This window comes from Phyllostomus hastatus, unplaced genomic scaffold (assembly GCF_019186645.2).
Source record: "Phyllostomus hastatus isolate PE091 unplaced genomic scaffold, TTU_PhHast_1.1 phas_scaffold_129, whole genome shotgun sequence".
In the NCBI taxonomy this organism is placed as follows: domain Eukaryota; kingdom Metazoa; phylum Chordata; class Mammalia; order Chiroptera; family Phyllostomidae; genus Phyllostomus; species Phyllostomus hastatus.
Genome location: NW_025334009.1, coordinates 28856065 through 28879914, shown reverse-complemented (window position 1 = coordinate 28879914; position 23850 = coordinate 28856065). Strand labels below are relative to the sequence as shown.

Sequence of the window (23850 nt, the reverse complement as noted above, 5' to 3'; positions counted from 1 at the left end):
AAGGAATTCTATAGAATGCTCTCAGGTTTGATAAATGCTGGGGTAGATTGACGTCATAGAAATAGTAAGATAGCATCCTGTATCAACTGTAATGTAATCAGTGCCCCAGAAACTTACAGATACTCAATAAGTGTTCATTCACTCATTGTGATGAATAAATAGGCAATACAGTATATGGAAAATCATGGAATTTTTCCCAAGAGACTAAAGTTCAAATCCTCACTTTGCCAACACTTACTGATAGCACTTCATCATTTATGCTATTACAGTTATCCCAATTTTTCCCCTTTGCTTCCCTCCACCCAGCCTGTCCCCACTTCTATAACCAATCCCCTCACTGTTGTCCATGCCCGTGGGTCATTCTTATATGGCTAATCCTTTCACCTTTCAACCTGTCCCCACCTCCTCTCTCCCCTCTAAAGTTGAGTGAGCTCAGAAAACTTATCTACTCAACTTCAATTTTCTTCAAAATATGGTTTCTTCAACACCCGCCTAATATGTTTTTTGTGAGGATTAAATGAGATATACTTAAAGAACTTGGCCAATGAATGCCAGGTACATGGAAATAACTCAAATGCTAATTTATTAAAAAAAATGAAGAGGCAGAACAAAAAGCACGTATTTATTAGGCATCACCTATACAGGGTCTTTCACAAGGGAAATTGAGGAGTCATGACCTCTGACCTGAAGGACTTACCACCTGCATTGCACACATCATCCCATTCAATCAGTTAACGGGCTTTTACTTGGGCTCATTATTCAGCGGAATTTGCCTCTTTCAGTCAGGTTAGGAAATCTTTCCCCCTTGTCAAATAAGGATTTTAAAGTTTTTAAAATTTAGTTTGATGTTTCCAGGGGAAAGATCGACACCTGCTAGAGCAGACCTATGTTATGTAGAAATCAAATGGGAAGATTCTTAGATGGAATGTCAGCCTCTCAGGGAGTTCTTACACTTGTATGTTTGGGAGACGAGAGTGGGACAGGTTGAGCCAATGCAGAGTGACTCAGATCATGAAGCAAGAGCTCTTGTTGAAAGCACGAGGCATAAGTCACTGTCAAAGCCTGCCTCTTCACTCGGCTCACACAGCCATAGGAGTTTCAATCTTCCTAAAGAGTAGTGAGGTATGAAGTTGAAAAGGTTTGGACAAGCATTTGGGAGCCTCTAAAGCTTATCTGAACTAACCACATCTCACAAAGCCATAAATCTCCAATGAAAGCTTCGGAGAGTGACACACTTCACTGTGGAATGGCCCTGGGCTTGGCTGCAGTCCAGAATAGATGTGTGAACTGGCGAGATAAAGCCAACATAAGCAGTACCCTTCCCTTCTGGGCATCTCTCTGTCCAACACTCATGAGCACACCATTTTAGGATTTTGTTTGCCTGCTCAGACCAGTGCTGCATTGAATGATTGTTGAGGAGCCAGGATGGCCCTTGAATGTTGTTTTTTTGTCTGTGGTTGGCTTTTTTAATTTAAAATTATATTAAAGAAGACATTGTGAGCCAGGATATAATTGTAATTATTATAATTGTAATTATTGCCACCGTTGTCACAAACCATGGACTCCTGGATTTTCTGTCCAGTGTTTCTCAATATGTCCAGAGACTACATGCATCTAAACTGACCAGTTGCTTACTTTGAAAGTGGAATCCTGGGACCCTTTCCAGAAAACTGAATCAGAATCTCCAAAGGTAAGGCCTAGGAATCTGAAATTTAATAAGCTCTTCTCAGGCATCCTAAATCTCTAGGTATGGAGATTCAAGAATACTGTTTTTTCTATACTTAACAGACCACTAGTAAATTATCCCCAAGGTCAAGGTGTTCCCTCTCACTGCTCAGAAGTTTCCTTCAAGTAGTGGATGTAGGCCAATGGTGATCATGTAGTTGGAGATACGTGGAAGCAGATATAAACTGATTGCAATGGAAGCTTAAGGGTTGATGTGACTAGGAAGCTGGGAGAACTGGACACAAGACAAGTTACAATGTTAAAAATAAATAAATAAAATGTTTAAAAGTTAGGGGGAGAAGAACATATTTCTTTTAACTATGAGAATTCTGCCGTGATCAGCAGCATCGGGTAGTTTTTTTATCACAGTTTGGACAGCTCACCCTGGCCTCCAGGAACTGGATCAGATTCCAATTCTGAGAACTAGATTCAAACTCAGTCATACTTTAAGTACCCTAAATATCCTACAACGGCAGTAGATAATTAAGCTCTCTATTTCTCAGTTTCCTCATCTGTAAAGTGGAGGTGATAATAGTGTCTCACTGGTAGGGTTGCTGTGAAGATTAAATGAGTCTTTAAGTGCTTAGATCAATGCCTGGGACAAAGTAAGCATTCAGTTAATGTTGGCATATTGGCATGAGAAAACTAGTTGTCACTGAAAACTCACTTCTCAGTGTAAATATGTAAATGCCAAGGGAGAAGCTGAGGAAAGATGTATCACTCAGGGTCAACCAGAGAAACAGAGCCAGTGAGACATACATATTAAGAGATTTATTGCAAGGACTTGGCTTATGCAGTTGTGGGGTCAGGCTGGACAAGTCTGAAATCCTCAGAGCAGGCCAGCAGGAAGGGCAGGCTGGAACTCTTAGGCCTAAGCTGAAGTTACAGTCTAAAGGCAAAATTTCTTCTTTCTCAGGGAAGCCTTAGTGCTGCTCTTATGACTTTGCCTGATTCTATCAGGCCCACCTAGATTATCAGGGAAATTCTTCTTTAATTTTTGAACAGCTTCTTTGAGATAGAATTGACATACAAAGAATTGTACATATTTAGTGCATATAACTGGGTGAGTTTGGACATATGCAGACACCTGTGAAACCATCACTGCAGTCAAGGTAACAAACATATCCAATACCTCTCCAAGTTTCCTTGTGTCCTATTGTTGTGTGATCGAAGCACCTAACTTTTGAAGCGTAGCACATTGTTAACTATGGATACTATGTTGTACAGCAGATCTCTAGAACTTATTCACCTAGCATGAATAAAACTTTATATCCATTGAACAACAATCCCCTGATTCCCTATTTTGCCCCAGCTCTTGGCAACCTCTATTGTCTCTGCTTCAATGAGTTCAACTCTTTTAAACCCTCATAAAAGTACAATCATACAGTATTTGTCCTTCTATGACTGGCTTATTTCAATTAGAATAATGTCCATTCATGTTGTCACAAATGGCAAGATATCCTTTTTTTGTAAGGCTGGAATAATATTCTATTGTATGTGTCTACCATGTTTCCTTTATTCATTCATCTGTCTGTGGACACTAGAGCTGTTTTCATATCTTGGCTATTTTGAATAATACTGCAATGAATATGGGAATGAAGATATCACACCAAGATTCTGACTTCAATTCTTTCAGATTTACACCCAGAAATAGGTTGCTAGGTCAAATTATATTTGTATTTCATAATACAAATTGTAGTTTTGTTTTTAATTTTTGAGGACCCCATACTGTTTTCCATAGCTGCTGCACTATTTTACATTCCCACCAACCATGTACAAGGGTTCCAGTTCCTCCATATCCCTGCCAACAATTATCGTTTGTGTTTTTTTAAATAATTGATCTTCTAACAGGTGTGAGGTGATATCTCATAGTAATTTTAATTTGCATTTCCCTGATAATTGGTGATCTTGAGCATCTTTTTTATTTACCTCTTGGCTATTTGGATATCTTCTTTTGATAAATGTCTGTTTCTGTCTCTTGACCATTTTTTAATGAGGTTATTTGTTTGGGCCTTTTTTAAAAAAAACTATTGACTTGTAGAAGTTTCTTATATATTTCAGAAATTCATCCTTTATCAGATATGTAGTTTGCAAATATTTTCTTCCACTGTGTAGGCTGCCTATTCATTTTTAGGTTTCCTTTGCTGTGCAGGAGATTTTTAGTTTGATGTAGTCCTACTTTTGTTTTTGTTGCCTGTGCTTTTGGTATCACAGCCAAGAAATCATTGCCAAGCTAATGTCAAGAAGATTTTTCTTATGTTTTCTTCTGACAGTTTTACATTTTCAGGTCTTATGTCTAAGTCTTTTATCCATTTTGAGTTGACTTTTGTGTATGGTGTAAGATATGGATCCAGTTCCTTTTTTTTTTACATGTAGATATCCAGTTTTCCCGAAATCATTTGTTGAAAGGACTACCCATTACCCATTGTGTGTTCTTGATAACCTTGTCAAATATCACTTGGCCATATATGCATGGTTTTATTCTTGGGCTCTCTATCCTGTTCCGTCAGCCTATAGATCTTTATGCAAGTACCATGTTCTTTTAATTACTGTAGCTTTGTAATTTATTTTTAAATCAGGAAGTCATATCTCCAGCTTTGATCTCTCTCTCTCTCTCTCTCAAAATTGCTTTTGTAATTCTGGATTCACAGAATTCAACACAATTTCATGATAAAATTCTCAACATGCTAGGTATAGAAGGAATGCACCTCAGCATAATGAAGACCACATATGACAAGCCCTCAGCTAACATTGTTCTCAGTGGTGAAAATTTTAAAGCATTTTCTCTAAGATCATAAACAAGACAAGGATGCCCACAATTGCCACTTCTATTCAATTAGTAGGGGAGGTCCTAGCCAGTCCTAGTCAATTATGCAACAAAAAGAAATTTTAAAAATCTAAATAGGAAAGAAGTAAAATTTTCTGTTTTCAGATGTTATAATACAATTTGTAGAAAACCTTATGGAGTACACACACACACACGCAAAACTGTTAGTATACATCAACTCAGTAAATTTGCAGGATACAAAATTAACCCATAAAAGTCAGTAGTGTTTTCGTTACTCACAGTGAACCATCCAAAAAGGAAATTTAAAAACCAGTATCAAACAGATAAAGTAGTGATACACACACACACACGCACACACACAACTGAATATCATTCACCTGTGAGAAAGAAGAAAATCCTGCCACTTGCTACAATATGGAAGGGCCTTGAGGGCAGGATGCCAAGTGAGATAAGTCAGACAGAAAAATAGAAACACTCTGCTAGGTCACTTTTAGGTGGAATCTACAAAAGCAGAACTTGTAGGAATGGAGAGCAGAATGGTGATTACAGTGGTTACTAGCAGCTGGGGGTAGAGGAACTGGCAAGATGCTGGTCAAAGGTACGCACTTGTGGTGAGAAGACGAGTAAGTCCTGTGGGTTGAATGCACAGTATTGTGATTATAGACCACAGTACTACACTATATTATATACTTCAAAGTTGCTAAAATACTAGATCTTAAATGTTCTGACTGAAAAGAAGTGATAATGATGAGCCCCAATGGAGGTGTTAGCTAATGCTAACATCATAACTATATTGCAATATATAGATGTATCATATCAACACATTGTATACCTTAAACTTAGCCCATGTTATGTGTCAATTCTAGCTTAATAGAAAAAGAGAAAAGAAAGAAAACAATCTTTTACAATAGCATCAAAAAGATTAAAATACTTAAGAATAAACAATCAAGTCAGTGAAACTGAACACTGAAAACTAAGAAATTCTGATGAAAAAAATTAAAGGAGACACAAATAAATAGAGAGGCATCATGTTCACGAATTGAGAGATTTAATATTGTTAAAAATATTCATACTACCCTACAGATTCAGTGTTATCACTGTGAAAATTCAACGGCATTCTTGCAGAAGTGGAAAAAAAAACATCCTAAATCATGGAAATCACAAAATCTATACTTTAAAAACAGCTGATTGTGAGCTGATTAATCATGTCTGCAAAACATACTCCCTGCAACACCTAGACTAGTGGGTGATTAAATACCTGGGGGCTGTAACATAGCCACAGTGACACATAAAACTGACCATCCCCAAAAGCTACTGAGCAGTAAGCTGGCACCGCTGATGAACTCACCGTTCTTCTAATGGGTTCAATGCAACTATGAAATAAGAGTAGGAGGGAGTGACTTGACCACTCCATGCACATCTGTCCATGCATTTTACAAACAAAGCTGAGAGCCTAGGAACAACGCACATGCTGTCACCTCTGTGTCCTTTTGCAGGGGAACAGTGAGCAGCTTCTCCATGTTGCCTGGTGTGTTCATTGAGCCTTAGAGGATCCTAGTAGTTTACAGTTTCAATCAAAGACGGGGGCTTTTTACACAGAGTAGACTGAAGAGAGCTTCATTATGAATTCCTGCTTCCATTCAGAGGCAGGTGACAAAACAGAAAAACATCAGCTATGACACTGGACACCTGGATTCAAATCCATCTTGGTCACTTTCCAAGTGTCCAATCAAGTCACTTAACCTCTCTATGGCTGTGAATGACACCTATGAATGACGCTTTCCTGAAAAGGGTAATAATAATATTGTCATTTTAATGCTATCATAAAGGATTAAACACCGTAACACATTGATCAGTTAAGACAAACTATGAAGTTTAGCTTCTTTTAGTTCAAAGATACCTAGTGTTAGCTGTGTGGTCTTGGGAAACTTACTTCACCATCTGAGCATTGGTTACCTCAGCTGTAAAATGAGCAGAATTATAAACTGTTCTGGGGATAAGTTGAGTCGATATATATGAGGTGCTCAAAGCAGTACATAGCTATTAAGTCTGGTACCTAGTAAGCATATGTATGTTCTAATTATTGTAATTTGGTATTTGTGGTAGTGGTGAAATCAGGGAGGCAGAAAACCTGGATTTCAGCCCCAGTCCTGCACTGGTCCAAATCACCAAGTGATAAAAAGGAGCAGGTATCAAGCAGAAATCACTTTACTTCCTTGCCATCAATTTCCTTCTGTGTAAATTGAGGGAATTGATAAGACCGTCTGTCAAGCTCAGACATTTTAAGACTACCTCAACTCCACTGTAAGCTATAGGAACTCAAGGGGTCTCAGTGGCTTGTAGCTAGTTTTTAGCTTCTGATCTCTCACAGATCTGTCAAGGCTCCCTCATTGATTCACATCAGGATCACTGCCTCTGTCTCAGTGTTTCTGCAGAGCCGCTGGTGTGTTTACTTTCCACCGAGACATGTTCCTCTGCCAGCCTCGCCAGAGCTGCTACAAGCCAGCTTCCTGGCAGGGAGAGAGGGAAAGACAGTGTTTTTATTTTTCTGCCTCGCTGTGTCTCCCTTCCTTTGGGATCCCTTCTGAGAAAGGTCAAAACAGAATTCTGCAACTGCCTTGATGAGAAATGCCAGTCGATTGAAGAAGCAGGGCCTGTGTAAAGGGTGGTGCCTGCCCCTGGGAGGCCCCCACTGGAGTCCTGTCAAGCCTGACTCATCCCCCAGCTCCGTGGTCAGTCCCTTTCCGCCCCAGGAGACAGCATGTTATAAATACCTCAACTGCTATGGTTGGCAGATGGAGGGGAGGGCAGTAACTAAAGCATAATGGAATATTAAGAAAGAGCAAACCAGGGTAAGTAGTTTTTCTTAAGATTTTGTGACAAACCAGAGTAGTATGTCCATCCCCTCTTGCTTTTTCGATATTCTGCTGTGGCTAGGGAGGCTGGAAGTTACACCCACTCTCCTAAAAAGGAGGGAACTTCTACCCTATTTCCCAATGCAGTGGAGTGTTAAAAAGGCTGCCTCTGCTTCTTTTTATGTATTTTTTAATTACAGTTTACATTCAGTATTATTCTGTGTTAGTTTCAGGTGTACAGTATAGTACTTAGACAATCATGTACTTTACAGAGTGATTCCCTGCCCCCATATTTCAAGTACCCACCTGGCCCCATACAGAGTCATTGCAATATTATTGACCGTATTCCCTACACTGTATTTTACATCACTGTGACTATTTTGTAATTACCAATCTGTACTTGTTAATCCACTTTTTTTCTTTTATTTGCTTCTGCCCCCATCGCCTTTTTACTTGCTCCTCCCCAAAGGCTGAAGAGGGAGGACGTGAGTGTCAGACTCAGGCATTCTGTGACTGTATTTGCTACCAGGCAAAGCTGTGAGCCTTGAAGTATGGTCCCAGGAACCAGCCTTCTTTTCTTTTCTACGTCCAAGCCCAGAAAGCCTTCTTCTGTTTCTTGTTCCAGGTAACAAATGTGTGAGGCTTGGCAAGGAGGGACGGACAAACAGGGAAAAAGCACTTGGTTGGAAGGAAATTCGGGTCAACAGTGTTTGACCATGTGAGGTTCACAGTGCACACCCTGAGCAATTTCTCCAAGTGGCTGGGTCATCGATTGCTTCCACTATCCATTGGAATAAGTGAGGTTGAACTTCATCCTACCTTGAATGAGAGGGGGGTTCTTATCACTCCCACCAAAGCTGCCTTGCACTGTTGGGCATTTTGGCCAGGATGAGCTATGCCTTTCATTGACTTTCTGCAACCTGTGCAACCACAAGTCGTCTGAGAAACAAGCTCAGTGAACATCCCACCAAGTTTCTGCAGCATTCTCTTTTTGACTTTCTCTGCTACATTTTATGCGTCTAGTCCTGCAGTTTCTATTTGAACGTTTTCAGCAATAAAACAATCTTTCACAGGTTATTTTGTTTTTAGACTGGTATAACTATTGGCAGATGCTTTCTTTGTATCTTCCTTATAAATTCCTCATGAAATTTTCCCTCTTTTTGGAGTCAAAAATTCAAATACCTTTTTATATGACAGTGTTTTAAGTACCAACGGGTTCTTACACTAGGTTATGCTATAGTGATCTCAGTGGCTGGAAACAAGAGCAGCTTTGTACTTGTACACACACATGTCCTTCATGGACCATCTGGGGTCCACTGCAGGGCGTTGCTCTCAGTAGGGACTCAGGTTGACAGAATAGCTACTACTTACTAGTCTGCTTTCAGCAGCTACTGACTGAGTGAACATATATAATGGCCAAAGAGTTAGTGTCAACTAAGTAATGATTTTAACTGAATTTTAACTTTTATTCTCCAACTTCCAGGGCTCAAAGTTTCTTTCCAAATCTGAATAAGATATCTTGAACTCCAATTCCATGTTATTGCAGAAGTTGACCTCCCTCCCCAGTATGTTTCTGAAGCTCTACTCCTAGGACTCATCTGTCGAGCTCTTTCTCCACAGTCCTGCTCCCCACCCAATTTTCAATCATAGTGTGGGCCATCTCATACTGCTCTCTGGTCTCTTTCTCCCCCAACATGGATACAGCCCTTCTCCTTTATTCTCCAAGTCACCCCCAGCATAATGCTGTTACTGATAGCAGATTCCTTGGAGTGTCAGGGGTAATGGCAGAGGGGAAGTGAAGAGGGGCATGGAGGGGTATGTAAATAACATTGAACATTAGACATCACAGTTTCCAAAGTTCCTTACCTGTCTCTCACCTCCTACCTGTCCAGTGCTAGGCCCATCTTCAGCCTCTGGTGAATCCTGCCTTCATTTCTTCTCAACTCGTATCCCTGAGCCCCGCCCCCACCCCCTCCTTACAAAGGGAAAGCTCAGCTTCTCCATTACTTTATTCAGCAGAGCAGTTTAGCTCCCTTTGTCTTAACCTCTTCCATTCTGAGTTATTCTGATCCATTCTCTTTCATAATAAAGGGCTTATTCATAAATTTTGTAAGCAAAAACAATCTACCAAAGCCTCCACAGTTGAAGAGAGAATAAAAGCTGAGAAATTAGTTAGTTTTTCTTTAAAATGCCTAAAAAAATTCTTAGCAAATGCTTTTGATTCTAACCAACCTCATTTAGAGAAACTTTAAAATACAGTAAGCATGAATTATAAGGGGTGTATTTGGGAATATTTAGGGAGTAAGATCATGTAAGGCCTTGGAAAACCCATATACGTTACCTATATACGTTTTGATATGAGCAGGACATCAGCATGAGTAGTGGATTATGGGTGTAGGGTAGCAGGAGAGTGGCATGGAAATGGAAGAAGCAGTGATGCAGGTGGGCAGGGGCAGTGGGAATGGAGAGAGGTGCTAAAATCAAGCCTGATTTAGACAACAGAATGCACAGGAGTTGGTGTGGGAGAGTGAGGGCAGAGAGGAATATCAGGAATGATACCCAGTTTTCTTTTTGTAGCAGTGGGGTAAGTGTTGGTACAATTTACTGTGATAGAAAATAAATGAGCAGGAATAAATTTAGGGGGCAAATTATGTTTCACTTTAGACATATTTTATTTTAGGTTTGTGGGGCATCCCACAGGATCAAAGAAAAGATTCAAAACTTGGGTTTTCCAGGCAGAACTGGCCAATGGGATGTGCATTCTGAGAGAGGACTGGGCTGCCTCTTGGAACCCTGATATTCCAGGGAAAACATCTGAATAAGAGGTCCCATTTGCTGCCTTGATCTCATTTGAGTGTTAGGACTTCCTTGATGCAAATCACTGGTGTAAGATTTAAAAGCTCTGTCTAAAGTACTTGAGACCCTAGTCCAGCCTCTGCTCTGGAAAAACACAGAAACTTCCTTTTCACCTAAGCATATATGACCAAGCAGAGGGCTGGCTGCTGATTTAATCTGAATCACTCAGCAAGGTGTCGCCTGGGAGCCCAGAAACATCTTATATGTGATGGATGCCTGATATTTACCAGTGTGACTTATCTGTCACCATTTTCCACCCATGTCAAATGTGGGTACAGTTGAAGATTTCACAGTTTTGCCTTCCTACTCATTTTTCCTAACATCACTCTTTTGCCTTCAGGAAAAAATATAGAAAAAGAAAATGGGATTAATATGATCTCATTCCGAGCATTAAACATAAGCTGCACCTGTAGAAACTCCAGCCATAGACTCAGGCATCTGACTCCAGCTGTGCCCCGGGGAGGCCATCTGCTGTGGGGACAGAGCACTGGAATGGGGGTCGGGACACCTGCCTTCAGACTCCAGGTTTTCATTCACTAGGTGGTCCCTTTGTCAAGTCACTTATCTCCCTTTTGGTCTTACTGGTCTTATCTGAAAAATATGCAGTTTATTAGTCACTGCTGTACCACAGGCTGCTTGGAGATGGTGGCACAAAGGCTACGTCAAGTCCATAGCAACTAAAGGAATGTTACACAGCACGTGCCACAGTCCTAGACTGCTGGGCTTTTGTTCCCGACCAAGCATGTTTCTCATCACGTTTGCAATGCCTTCAGCTACTGTGGATGCATTCTTAATTTAAAAGACAAACAAACAAACCAAAAAAAAACAAATAAAACCTTTTCTCTTGCAGTGCATAGTGTGGGACTGGGACTCCAACGGCAAACATGACTTCATCGGAGAATTCACCTCAACATTCAAGGAGATGAGAGGAGCAATGGAAGGAAAGCAGGTACGTGGTAAACCACTTGTGATATTTCTCCAGACACTTCTCCAGGTACACATGAGCTGCTGCAGGTGAGACGTCAATGTATGATTAAGAGGGATGAGAGAAGAGCATGGTGGGATTTGAGCACCTAGCTTCAAATACTACCCCGCCCCAAAGCAATTGGGGTGACTTTGGACAAGACACCACCCCAGTGTGGTGCAGCTTCTCCAACAGTTAAATGAAGAGGTTAGATGAGCATAGTTCTAATTTCCTTTAGCTGTGTAGCCTTAGACAAGTGATTTAATATCTCTATGCCTTGGCTTTCTCTCCTAAAAAAATATGGTAATTGTACCAATTTCATAGAATTTTGTGAAGATTAGTTGAAATAATTCATGATATGCATTTATCAGAGTACCTTGCACATAGCTAGAACTTTCAAAATATCTGCTGTTAGTAGTGATATTCTTTCTAGCTCTACATTTCCATGACTTGGTAACATTGGTCACACATTTAATGCTTTGAAGAGATTATTTGATTCCTCCAAAATTTTTCTGGGCACCAGATCTTCATCAAGTTATACCTTTTTAATTCTTTGGGTGCCAAGACATGTCCCCACACTGTCACATGCCACAGAGGCACACAGGGGTTTCCTTGTACCACACAGGAACCTAAACCTCCTCTGTGTTCTCACAGACACGTGTGCTTTTATACACACACATATATATATCAATTTATCAGTCACTGTCATCTAGATGTACATGTAACTTCTGCTCTTACCTGTTCGATGTTCACCTTCCCAACTTCCAGCTGCAGAACCTAAATCTCTTTGCCTGAGGGCTTTCTCTGGCTGCCGGAGCCTATTCTGCCCATGCCCAAGTGGGCGGCAATGTTGAGGGAGAGTAACACCAGCCAGGGAGCAGCCCTCAACAAATAATTAACAGGAGTTGAAGTATAAAAGTGGCAAAACTCTGAGCTGTGTACCATGCAGTTTCCCAGGAGGGATAAGCCGTGGTTGCCCACAGAAGTAGCTGATTTTTTTGACTGCCTTCCCTCTCTCAATTTCCCACTTTATTGGTACTTCCTGATATTATCTCCCAGGTGAGTTACATGCAGTAAATCCTTGCCTTGGTTTTTGTTTCTGAGAGAACTCAAAGCAAAATGCCTGCTATTCTTCCTCTGCAGCCAACTGACCCCGTGGAATAGAAAGGAATGGCAGCAATGGCTTTGACAAAGGTCTTTTCCCTTAGAAATAAGACCTTGCCCCCGATCTGGTCAGAAGTGTAGAGGAGATGTGCCACGTCATTGTTCAAGTCTCTTATTTTAGATGTGAGGTCAAGATATAACCAGGCTGAATGGAAACAAACTAAATTGTTTAGAATTAGAAGCTTTACCTGAACCAGATCTTCCATTGAATACACACCTTTGGCCTGGAAACTCAAAGGCAACTCTCTGCATAGTTGCAGCAAAACCTGCTTTACCTGCTCTGTTATGTACTAGGCACTACAAGACACTTGTCTGACACACAGAGACCTTCATCTGCAAGCAGGCATGCAGAGTTTTGGGGCCACAATGGAAACCAGCACTGAATTGTCAGAAGTCATTTCCAGGGTAAAAAGGAATATAGCCAGAGAAATTGCTCCATTGAATATACTGGATCAGGCTCTGTGAAGCTAATAAATCAATGACAGCTACTGACATCTCCTGCTAGAGCTCTAAAGAGGTTTACAAAATTTTGTCTTGTTCCTATCTGCAAATAAAAATATTCAAGTTAATAAATATGAGAACCATTTCATCTTGAGGCTCCTAAGAGGGTATTAAAAGTAGAACGATAACATATGTCACAATTGAAGAACACCAAAACCTGATGGATTCAAAGTAACAGAAATAAATCTTAAAGTCTCACTGAGGAAATAGACCATATGCTGCTGTATTTTTCTGTATCACTGAGATGCCAGAAAGATTTTAGTCCAACCACCCAGCCCCTGTTTTGACACATTTGCACTGTGGGAACTGCTTCCTTATTTGGTTTTACTAACATTGACAGTTATTTGAGGAACACCTACTAAGTGCCGGGCATGATGCCACACTCTAGTTGTGCATCAGAGGAAACTGTAAGCACAAATCAAATAAACAAAACAGTAAACATGCAGTTAGAACTTATGACAAATGATATAAAAAAAACTGAACCAATTTAGTTATAAAGGTGTGGTATAGAAAAGATCATCTGAAAAAGTGACATTTAAGTTCAGGGTTTTTAAACATGAAAAGAAGTCACCCATGTAACGAGCAAAGGAAAGCATTTCAGACTGAGGAAACAGCATGGAAAGTATTGAGTTAAGGAAGAGGTTGGAGCTGTTCAGGATCTGGAAAGAGCCCACTGTATCTGGAGCAGAAGGGTGAGGGAGTTGTGCACAAGATGTGGTGAAAGCCAGAGGCAGAAGCCAGGAAAAGGAGACTCTGATAGCTCAGGAAATAGAGGGAATTTGGGCCTTTTTTTCTAATTGTAATGAGGGTACTCTAAAACTGTGCTTTTCAATACAGTAGCCACTATCCACATGTGACTATTTAAATTTAAATTTTAATTAGTTAAAATTTTAATTCCTCAGTCACACTAGCCACACTTCAAGTACTCAGTAGCCTCATGTGGCTAGTAGCTTCAGTACTGGCTGCTGCAGGTATGGACTATTTCCACCATTGCAGAAAGTTCTACTGGACAGTGCTGCAAAGGAGTGTAGGCAAGAGCATGACAAGATTGGGCTTAATTTTTTAAAGATTACTTTGGCTACTTTGTAGGTATAATCAATTACAGAGAGACGAGAGTAGGGCAGAGAGATCTGTTTAGAAGCTAAAACTATGGGCAAGACAAGATGTGATAATGACTTGGACTAAAAAAAGGTGATAATAGAGGTGGAGGGACGTGGAGAGATATAAAAACAATTTTGGAGATAGTAGCTACAAGATTTGTTGGGGGATTCTATCTGAGGGGGGAAGGGAGTAGACAAAGAATGACTTGAGGATGGATGGGTACATGTTGGTACCTTTTCCTGAATGAGGAAGTCTTATTTCAGAAAAGTCCAGTTTGTGATGAAGGTTCGAGAATTGAGTCTGGGGGTGTGGCATTCAGAGGACTTACCTGGAGATGTATTTTAGGAGCCATAAACAATGAGATAGTATTTAAAGTCAAGAGAATGGATGAGTACACTTGTGGAGAGAAGATAGAAGAAATAATAGGGTAGGCCTAAATGCTGCAGAAGAGACAAAGACAGAGAGACATGTAGAGACAGAGAGACAAAGAGATATCATTCAAGCTCCTTCCTGTGAGAGTTAAGGTTGTTCAGGTACAGAGTAAATTCTTGATCAACCCTGATTAATTCCTAGGTAGCCTTTATGAACATGGTTGGTTTGAGGTGTCCAAAACGGAAATGTGCAAGAACAAATGGGAGAGCCCTTCCAAGACACTCCTAGGGGTGAGCATGACAACTTATGGGCCAAGCTTTGCAGTGAGACTGGTATGATCTGAATCTCACCTCCTCCAGTGACCACCTGTGTGACTGAGCCTCTTCTTTGAGCCCCTTCTCATGTCTAGAAAAGTGAGCTATAGGGGGAGTTAAGTGGGATGGTAGATATAAAGTAAAAAGCCCACAGCTACATGATAATTTCATGCCAAGACAGATGCAGACCATTTAGACTTGGCTTATTCAGCACCACCTGCCCACCCATCAGGCATAAAGTCCCCAAGTACCTGCCAGTTTTCATTTTGCTTCCTGGGAGCCCTTGTCTGGCTGAGCCAACTCATTCTCCACTCTTGGCCCATCTTTGCCTGAGATAGACATAAGTAGACTTTTTCCTGGGTGGTCATTATAATTCTTAGTAGAACTTGGAATCTAACTCATTCAAAGTTTGTTATGCCCTGTTTGATTGAAAAATTGAGGCTAATAGCAATTATTGAAAATGAAAATCAGCAGATTTAATTTTAGGATTTTCTCTTTCCAATTTTTAGGTAAATCCCTAAGATACTTGTGTACGCTATAACATTAGAGGAAGCTTTGGAGGAAAGGGAATTTCAGTGTTGATGGGTTTATGGGTGGACTTGGGTTGCTTTTTCTGAAATACTAAATCTACTTTGAGACAGAATGGAATCCTCAATTACCAAGTGATGGCCCCATGAAGAATGAATTAGAAGAAAACCCAAGAAAGGAAAGAAAGACAATCATCATGGTGGTGGAGAGATTACGTCTTTTAAAAAATAAGAGTGGAGATCTTCTGATTTCACATTCAGTTTTGACTCTTTTCTCCTTCCTCCCTCCCTCCTTCCCTTACTGCTTTCCTTCCTTTTCTTTTCTTTTCTCTTTTCTTTTATTTTTTCTCTTCTTTCTTCTTCTCTTCTCTTCTTTTCCTTTCCTTCCTTTTCCTTTCTTTTTATGAAAGGAATCTTAGAGGCTTCTTAACCCATACCGCATTTCTCTCTCCCAAACCTATGTGTGGTTGCCCAGCCTCTACTGAAACTTCCCCAGTGTTGAGAAACTGGTGTATCAGTTAGCTGTTGCTGGGTAACAATTTATACCAAAACTTCCTGATGTAAAACAAAAACAATCAGTATTTACTCATGATTCTCCGGGTTGGCAAATTAGGCTGAGTTCAATTGGAATAGCTCTTCTCTGCTACATATGGTGTCAACTGAATTTACTTATGCATTTTTGCCTCAGCAGTTGGAACTTTTCCATGTGCTTTTATTCACCAAGAAACCATCCTAAGCTTTTTTTACATGGTGGTGAGAACTGCCCAGCACAAAGCCCCAGTATAAAGGCACTTTCAATCCTCTGCTCATGTCACTTTTGCTAGTGTTCCATTGGTCAAAGAAGTCACCTGACTAATCTCAGCATCTTTGTGGGAAGAAACCACACCAATGCAAGGACACTGAGAGAAATGGATCTCTGTGGGCCAACATTCTGTCAATCTACCCTACTCATGTCTGCCTCAGAGATCGCTTCATTTTCAGACACAATTTTCAAAGAGTGAAAATTTGTGTCCTGAGTAGAAACCCAAGGATTCAGCTCCCGCAGCATGATGGACAGAAGCATTCATTGGATGTCTAACTTGCAGTTGACTTAATCCCATGAAGTGCTCCAGAGGCTGGAAAGGTTGAGATCTGTTCCCTTAGAGAGCCCCATAGCTCCCTCCTCAGTCCTCAGATGTTCCTGCAGCTCTGACCCTATTCTTCAAAGATCTCTCTTTGGAGATCAAGTGTGTCAATCCTTTACTTTAGTGCTCAATAAACACATTATCCCCATGAGTTTCTTATAGCTGGTATTCAATGTTCCTCAGTTTTTCTACCTTTTAAGTCAATTCCCAGGCACTAAGTAAGACTCAGCACTTGGGTTATTCAACTGGGTGTATTCAGATCTCTCCTTTCTTCTGATGCTTGACCCTATGAACAGTAAACATTTATAAGTGCCAGGCACTGTCCTAAATGTGTTGCATGGATTAATTATTCAATCCACAATGATCCTATGAGATAGATACAATTATAAGCTACATTTACAGTGTATATATCCAAGACATAGAGGAATCAAGTACAGTTAACCCTTGAACAACAACACAGGTTTGAACTGCATGAGCCTACTTACATGTAGATCTTTTCAGTAAGTAACTGCACTGTTTTCAATCCACAGTTAGGAGTCTGTGGATGCAGAGGGCTGACTGTGTGCATTGATTTATACCATTTTATATAGAAAACTTGAGCCATCTACAGATTTTGTTATTGTGGGGGTCCTGGAACCAATCCCTTTTGGATACCAAGGGTAGTTAAGTTTTGGAAGAGTCAGAAGTTGTACACGAATATTCAACCTTCACAGGTTTTAAGGGTCAACTGTAATTTACCAAAGGTCACCCACCTGGAAAGTGGAAGAGTTGGGATTCAAACCAGACAGTCTGATATCAGTCTTACTCTCAACCACTCCTCTTACATTCACTCTAGATGCAAGGGTTATCACCTGGAGACCATTGGTCAGCCTCCAGTTTCCTCTGCAGCAGCACCTGGGGGCTTGACCTCATCAAATGACTCCGCTTCTTCCTGGGCAGACAATCATGCTGTAACTCTTCTTGTTGCAGGTGCAGTGGGAGTGCATCAACCCCAAGTACAAAGCCAAGAAGAAGAATTATAAGAACTCAGGCATCGTGATTTTGAATCAATGCAAGGTGTGTACCTAACCTGTCTTTCAGGAGTGTGAAGCTAGGGCTGTCTGGGAGGAATAGTTCAGTGGGCAAAGGGAGAGAGTGTCAAGAAGATGTGATCTGTTTTAAAATAAAAATCAGAAAGTCAATGTATTAATGGATGTACAATGTGAAATGTATGCGTGAGTGGTCTTGGTGCTCTGGTGGCTCAATGCCACCATCCCCTCCACAAGGACAGTCCTTCTCCTAAAGAGAGGAGAGTCCTGATCACAAGTCAGTGTCTTCTCTGCCCAGGGAAGCACCAGAGGGAGATCCCCAAAGGGGGCACTGACCTTTCTAAAGCACCTACTATGTGTCCATCACAGTGTTCAGTGGTTTATGTGTGGCACTTCATTCCTGCTAAAAGGGAACTATGAAAACAAGACAATGGAAGAAGATCGAAGGGCCTAGAATTTTCTCCCAGAGGGGCTCTAACTTCCCAGAAAAGTCCATATGCTAACAAGGAAACCCCTTAAATTGCATCTGAGAAAAATTCTGCCACTGGTTGAGTACTTACTATGTAAGGGTAACTATAATGAATTCTATTTATTCTTATCACAACCTGAGATTTCCACTTTCAAATGAGGTCAACCACAAGTGGTAAGTTTAAGAGCTGAGATTTTAATCTATGTCTTTCTGACTTCACCATATAGGATTTAAGTTCCATCCACTTTCTCTCTAAATATGTCAAGTTCCTTCTTCCAGATTGGCCTCCTCAGAGCTGCAGGAACTGGAGGAGCACATCCTTACATGACAAGAGAGTAGAGGAAAAGACTGATTGGTCTGGTGTTGGTCACTTGCCCACTCTTGAACCAGTCCCTGGGACCAGAGAATAATGTATTGTGACTGGCCATCTGGGGTCATTGTTTTAATCATGTCTCTTATTTATTTTTTTTTATTTTATGATGCTTTGACACCTGAGGGCCTTGTAGACCCTGGGAGGACTGCCCCTCCCAGAGTTAGCTAATTCCTAGAGATAGCAATCCATTTGCCTGCAAGCCTGCCTTTAATATGCAGACCAACCAATCCAGAGCCTATACTCTCAACAACCTCCTTTACTTTTACACACCAAGGCAACATTCCCCCTGCCCTATATTACCCCAGGGCCAGATTTCAGAAAATTAGAGAACACCCCTATAGCTAGAGCCTGTCAAAATTATCCAGACCTCAACCTGCTCAGCTGCTTGGCCCACCTCACATATTTTTTCCCATAAAACCCACAATAAAGACTACCTACACTTTCCCCTCACTCCTGCCTCCTGACTAGCCCTGGTGCTTCTCCATCTACCCCACCCTACCTGGCATGACAGACAGGTGTCCTCACCTTTGAGGAGCTCTAAGTGATAAACTCTTCTTTCAAAGGCAGTTGTCTCTGGTCAGCTTACCTCCTTATACCAATCACATCCCAGGTACATTCAAAATAGTCATGTAGCCATCTCTGCACCCAAAGAAGCAAGAGAAAAGAAGATCTAGATGAACCAATTCACTTGTCTCCTTAAGGTGTCATAGGATATGTGCATGTATCTGTTTTGATTCTCTATGAGTTGATCTGACAATTCAGCACTCAAAGGCCATTGCTATTGAACTCATTTCCTTAATATACGTACAATAGTAGGGTGTCCCAACTATCAGGCAAAACACTGCCATAAGGAAGCCAAGAACAAGCACTATTCAGAGGGCCAAGTGAACATAAGCTCTAGAAAATCTGCTAATAGATCGGTGCCATCTGGAGGTAGAACCTAGAGACACCAGCATGGGGGTTTGTGGGTCAGTCTCTGAGAAGATGCCCTGAGCATTAGATGGAGTCTAAAAAGTATTAAAAACCACAGTTACTATTTGTCCAAGTAAAAGGATCTATAACCTTCATAACTGTAGGTACTGTGTCTTTTTTCCTCATCACTATGTCTCTAACATCTAGTACCTGGTAGGGTGGGGGTGGGGTGGAAGACTCAATAAACCTTGTTGAATACATGATTAGATGAATGTCACCAAGAGTCATGTAGCAGAATCACAAAGAAGCAGATATCAAAATCAGAAGTCAGTAAGGCACATGAGAACTCAAATGGTAGTGGTTGGGCAGAAAGCAAGGACCATGTTGACTTCCAGCATAGAGGTCAAAAGAATGGACTACGCAGTCTAGACTGCCATCATTTGAGTCCCACCTCTTCCATCTGCTAGGTAGGTAATCTTAGCCTCAGTGTCCTCATTTACAAAATGGGCACAATAATAATAGTAGTAGTATACCTTGATAGGGTTGTTATAAGAATTAGATGAGATAATGGATATGAAGTGTCTGGCATACTGTAAGTGCTCAATAAATGTTAGTCATTGCTGTTAACAGCATGGGAGGAATCTAACCAACTGGAAACTGTTGGCAGAGGGCTTCTCAGGTCACTGGGATCTCGACACTGCCAATCTAGATTCCCTGTAGAAAAAGAATGTTACCAGGACTAGGACTTAGATACAGGGAGCAGGACTGACAGCCAGTGTGAGACTTTATTGATTTCAAAACAGTGGTGACCGTTGAAAAATACAGGGTTAGTCTCACCCCAGAGACAGAGGCTGATGAAAACCATACATAAACCAAAAGCAGGATGGGAAGTAGCAAGGGATGGATCTCTGCAATCCTCATGGGCTTATCTACACTCTTGTTATTGCTTTCTTTCTCTTTTTTAATGAAACCAATCAGCTGACCCATCTTTTTCCCACAGATCTCTCTCTCTGCTCTTTCCTCTAGTTTAGCAGCCTAACTCCCAAATTTAAGCCTCCTATCTGTGAGGACACAGATGACACTATTACTAAGATGATGTTCCCTCCTCCTCCTATGCAGATCCACAAGATGCATTCTTTCTTGGACTACATCATGGGTGGCTGCCAAATCCAGTTTACAGTAAGTTGTTTCCTTGTTTGTTCTTATTCAAGGGGCAAGACTGGGGAATGGTGCTGAGCTTGGGGCACAAGGAGACAAAAGTCTATTAAAACACTGGTCAGCTTTGTTCAAGTCTCATTGCTGAAATACGGTAGGGTCACATGTTTTTTAAATAAATTCATACTTCTGGTTTTTTCCAGTGAATATGGTTTTCAACACCATGTCAGGAAATTCATGCCATTCAACCTCAGGTGGTTAGGGAAGCGATCCTAATACTTCTTATTCATTCAGTGACTATATGAGGCATGAGGCAGTAGGCGCAGAGCCAGGCCCCATCACCTTGTGAGAATGATTGGAAGGAAGTGAACCAGGCTAGTAACTCCTACTGAATCAGGGCAGGTGCCTTTGTTGTATTCATGTGGCCAGAACATAGGCACCAATATCATGTCCAATGGTCAGTGCCAGGAGCAAGCCATCCAACTGGTTCATCAGGCAATGCAAAGGTAAATTCCAAAAGATTAGAAAACCAGTCTTTCAAAGTTGAGAAAGGGAGTTAATGTCTAGGCTCAGTGGGTAGATCTACATGTCATCTGTAAGCCCAAGGGATTCACATACTCCTTAACATGCTTTTGTGTGGGTGGGCTGGGTCTTTTTAAAGTTCCCAGGTAGGCCAAGTTTGTGAGCCCATCTACTGTGGAAAAACTTTGTTCCTAGGCTTGGGCAGATGTGATCTCCAGAAAGAGAACCCCCACATGGAAAGAGACAGACTGCTAAAGCCTATGGGAAAGCAACATGGATATAAACAAGAAGATTACAATCTGTGCAGTGTTTGTTCTTCACATCACAGGAGTATACTCATGAAGCTCAGCCCTGCTCAACTCCCTAGACTGGCTCAATCACATGAGGAAGTCAAAAATGGATTTAATTTTTTGTCCAGGTTTGAGCCTAAGAGAGTAGACAGAACCAACATATGCCTATGACCCAAGATAGTGGTACTCAAACAAATAGAAGGGGAGCTCCCAAGGGAAAGAGATAAGGCATCTTTTGATGCCTAGCTAGGTCAGCCTCTTCCTAGCTAGAGGCTTATCCTCTGCTGTAATCTCAGATGCATCTACCCGTGTCCTGCCTAAACTCGGACATCGTTCATTTACCCCTGGTTAGCTATAGGGTTCAAGTATAGAATTTCGTCATTTCTTTGAGGTCTAATCTTCTTTGAAGACACACCTACCCAGCCCTCCTACCTGTACAGTGGCACATACAGAAGGTAGCAAACATGTTTGCAGTGGCACACACATCTGACTTTCGCTGTCCTGTGGGTTCCTTGTCACTCTGCGTGTATAAAAATGAAGTAGAGAAGCTAGCAATGTCATACAGGAGAGCTACTAGAAATAGTGTCTGTCCCAAGATCTTAGGCAAAGGAGTGATTTCAAGAAACTATTTATAGGTTTTCAAGGGAAAGCTCTATTGATTTGGGTTTCTTTTAGATTCTATAGATCCCATGCTCTTGAACAACATTTTATTCAACTTTCAGGGCCTTGCTTTGCCCTTGAATTGTGCTGCAAAGGACCAGCCCCTATAAAAACCAGAAGTTTAAACCCCACAGGGTTCCCAGGCCTATATCCTGACTTCCAGAGATCTGTAAGCCTTCCTGACACAGAAGCATTGCCCTCTTGGCTTTGATCTCCCCTTCTTTCTCACTTTTGCTGACCCTCCCCAATGGGGAGGTACCACCTTAATGAGTCTCACCACCACCTCCCCAGTCCCAGCTTCTCAGCCCTTCCCGAATCAACTGATGGACCTATGTGGGCCTGGAGTGAGTCTGGAGCAAGGAATGAAGAGGGAAGGAGAATGTACACATTGATGCTGAGAAGAGGGCAGGCCATCATCAGTGTCTGCCACCACACCCTTCCCCCTGCAGGTGCAGGCTGGGGCTTCAGAGGAAGGTTGCAAAGTGTTCTGTCAAGCTTTCTAGTAAAGAACACATTCCAGCCACTTCAGTGTCATTTTCCTCCAAAATTAAGTCAGCTTTCTCATTAATTTCTTACTGCTCAAGTAGTACCATCTAATGTAAAATATAAGCTGTAATGCAAACTATTAATAAAAATTAGCACGTCTTACTTAATTTGGCCTATAAGGGTTTATTATCTGTCCAGTAATTAGTTTAAACCATCTGGCAACACGAAAGGAAGGCGGCAGAAGGATAAGAAATGAGAAGAGGACTTCCTGGCCTGGAGATAGGCAGAGAGGGAGGGGAAGAGATGTTTGTTGCCGTCAGAAACTCCCACTGTCACAGAAATTAATTAAGCCCAGGAGCTTTAGCCAGGATGAAATTTCTGTCTCCCTGGAGACAGACCTTCAGGAACTAGCAGCGAAATAAAGTTCTGGGTGTTTCCTCTACTCTTGACCCTTCTCTGCCTCCCCTCTGCACCCCAGGAGGCCTTCCTCTTTGGCTGTACTAGCCAGGCTCCCTGGCTCATGGGGTTTAGTTGACTGTGACCAATGGGAAGAACCAACCAGAAATCAAAGAATGAAAGGAGAGAGAAGTGGAAGCAGCCCAGCACCCTGTGTGCCAAGCTGTGGTTTAGCAGTGACCATGTTCCTCTGCCTGTCAGGTGCCTGTCAGGTGCCCTGTCCTGCAGGTAGTACTCTTATTAAGTTCTAGCAACGACTTTTCCCTATTCTTTCTAGTCAGTCCTTCTTAACCTTTTTGAATTATCTTTTCATTAAACTCTCCCTGACCATCCCTTTTGAGGGGGCCATTTGTTTCCCATGAAGACTGTCACCTAATGCACATGACAAACAGGAGCAAGGAGAAAGCTTTTGCACATTCCATGGACAGCTAGCGCTTCTGATTCAACCTTCACCTTTCCTTTAGGTGCCAGGCTGATGTCTATTAGGTGCTCAAAAATACTTTTGTTGAATTATAAATGGATTGAACACAGAATCTTCAAGAAGAGATAAGGTTTAGGGAAAAGAGGAAATTTGATGAATAAATATCATACTAGGTTTTTGCTTTAAAAAGGACCCCTATGAACATAAATGTTTATGCATCTATATATTCTACTGACAGATACTGAAACCATGATATGAATGAGCAGGGTGTATTTAAGGGAGTGTTGGGGAAGTGGTTTGAGTTTTGAGATAATTTGCTGAATAAGGAAATGTTCAAGAGCCTCTTGAACAGGACATTGAAGCTATCAGACCCGTGCTAGGGAAATAAATCTGGGAGTGTTGAGGAAAGGCACTGAGAGTGGTGAAGGGACTGTGGAATATGAAGCAAGGAGAGATTCAAGCCCACTGCGACAGTCCTGAGGACAGGCAGTGAGAGGCTAAATTAGAGGGGTGGCAGGTGGAAGAGGCACTGTGGAAAGAGGCAGCAAGCTTTGGCTCACAATACTAAGGGAAAAGCAGTGGAGAATGATGAGTCCAGGAGGATTCCAGTCTTTTGAGCCTGACGGACAATGCATGGCCATCCTTCTCGTGGAAATATGGAACTCCAGAGGAGCTGCTGGACAGGTGATGAATCTGTTCGTGGACGTGTTGAAAGTACTTTCAGATGCCCCAGTGCAGCTGGCACTTTATAAATATGGGCCCAGGTTTCAAGAGAGAGGTGGAAGCA

General features: G+C 41.5%; 1 protein-coding gene across 5 annotated transcripts in view; it reads left to right on the top strand.

Annotated features, from left to right (window-relative positions):
• The window catches only part of CPNE4 (copine 4), a 424379-nt gene that overhangs the window by 368191 nt on the left and 32338 nt on the right, over positions 1-23850 (top strand). For all 5 annotated transcript variants that reach the window (XM_045856916.1, XM_045856919.1, XM_045856920.1 and 2 more), the window contains 3 exons: positions 11075-11173; positions 17261-17347; positions 20193-20252. In XM_045856916.1, coding sequence (XP_045712872.1) covers positions 11075-11173; positions 17261-17347; positions 20193-20252 — 246 coding nt within the window. The remainder of the gene's footprint in view (positions 1-11074; positions 11174-17260; positions 17348-20192; positions 20253-23850) is intronic.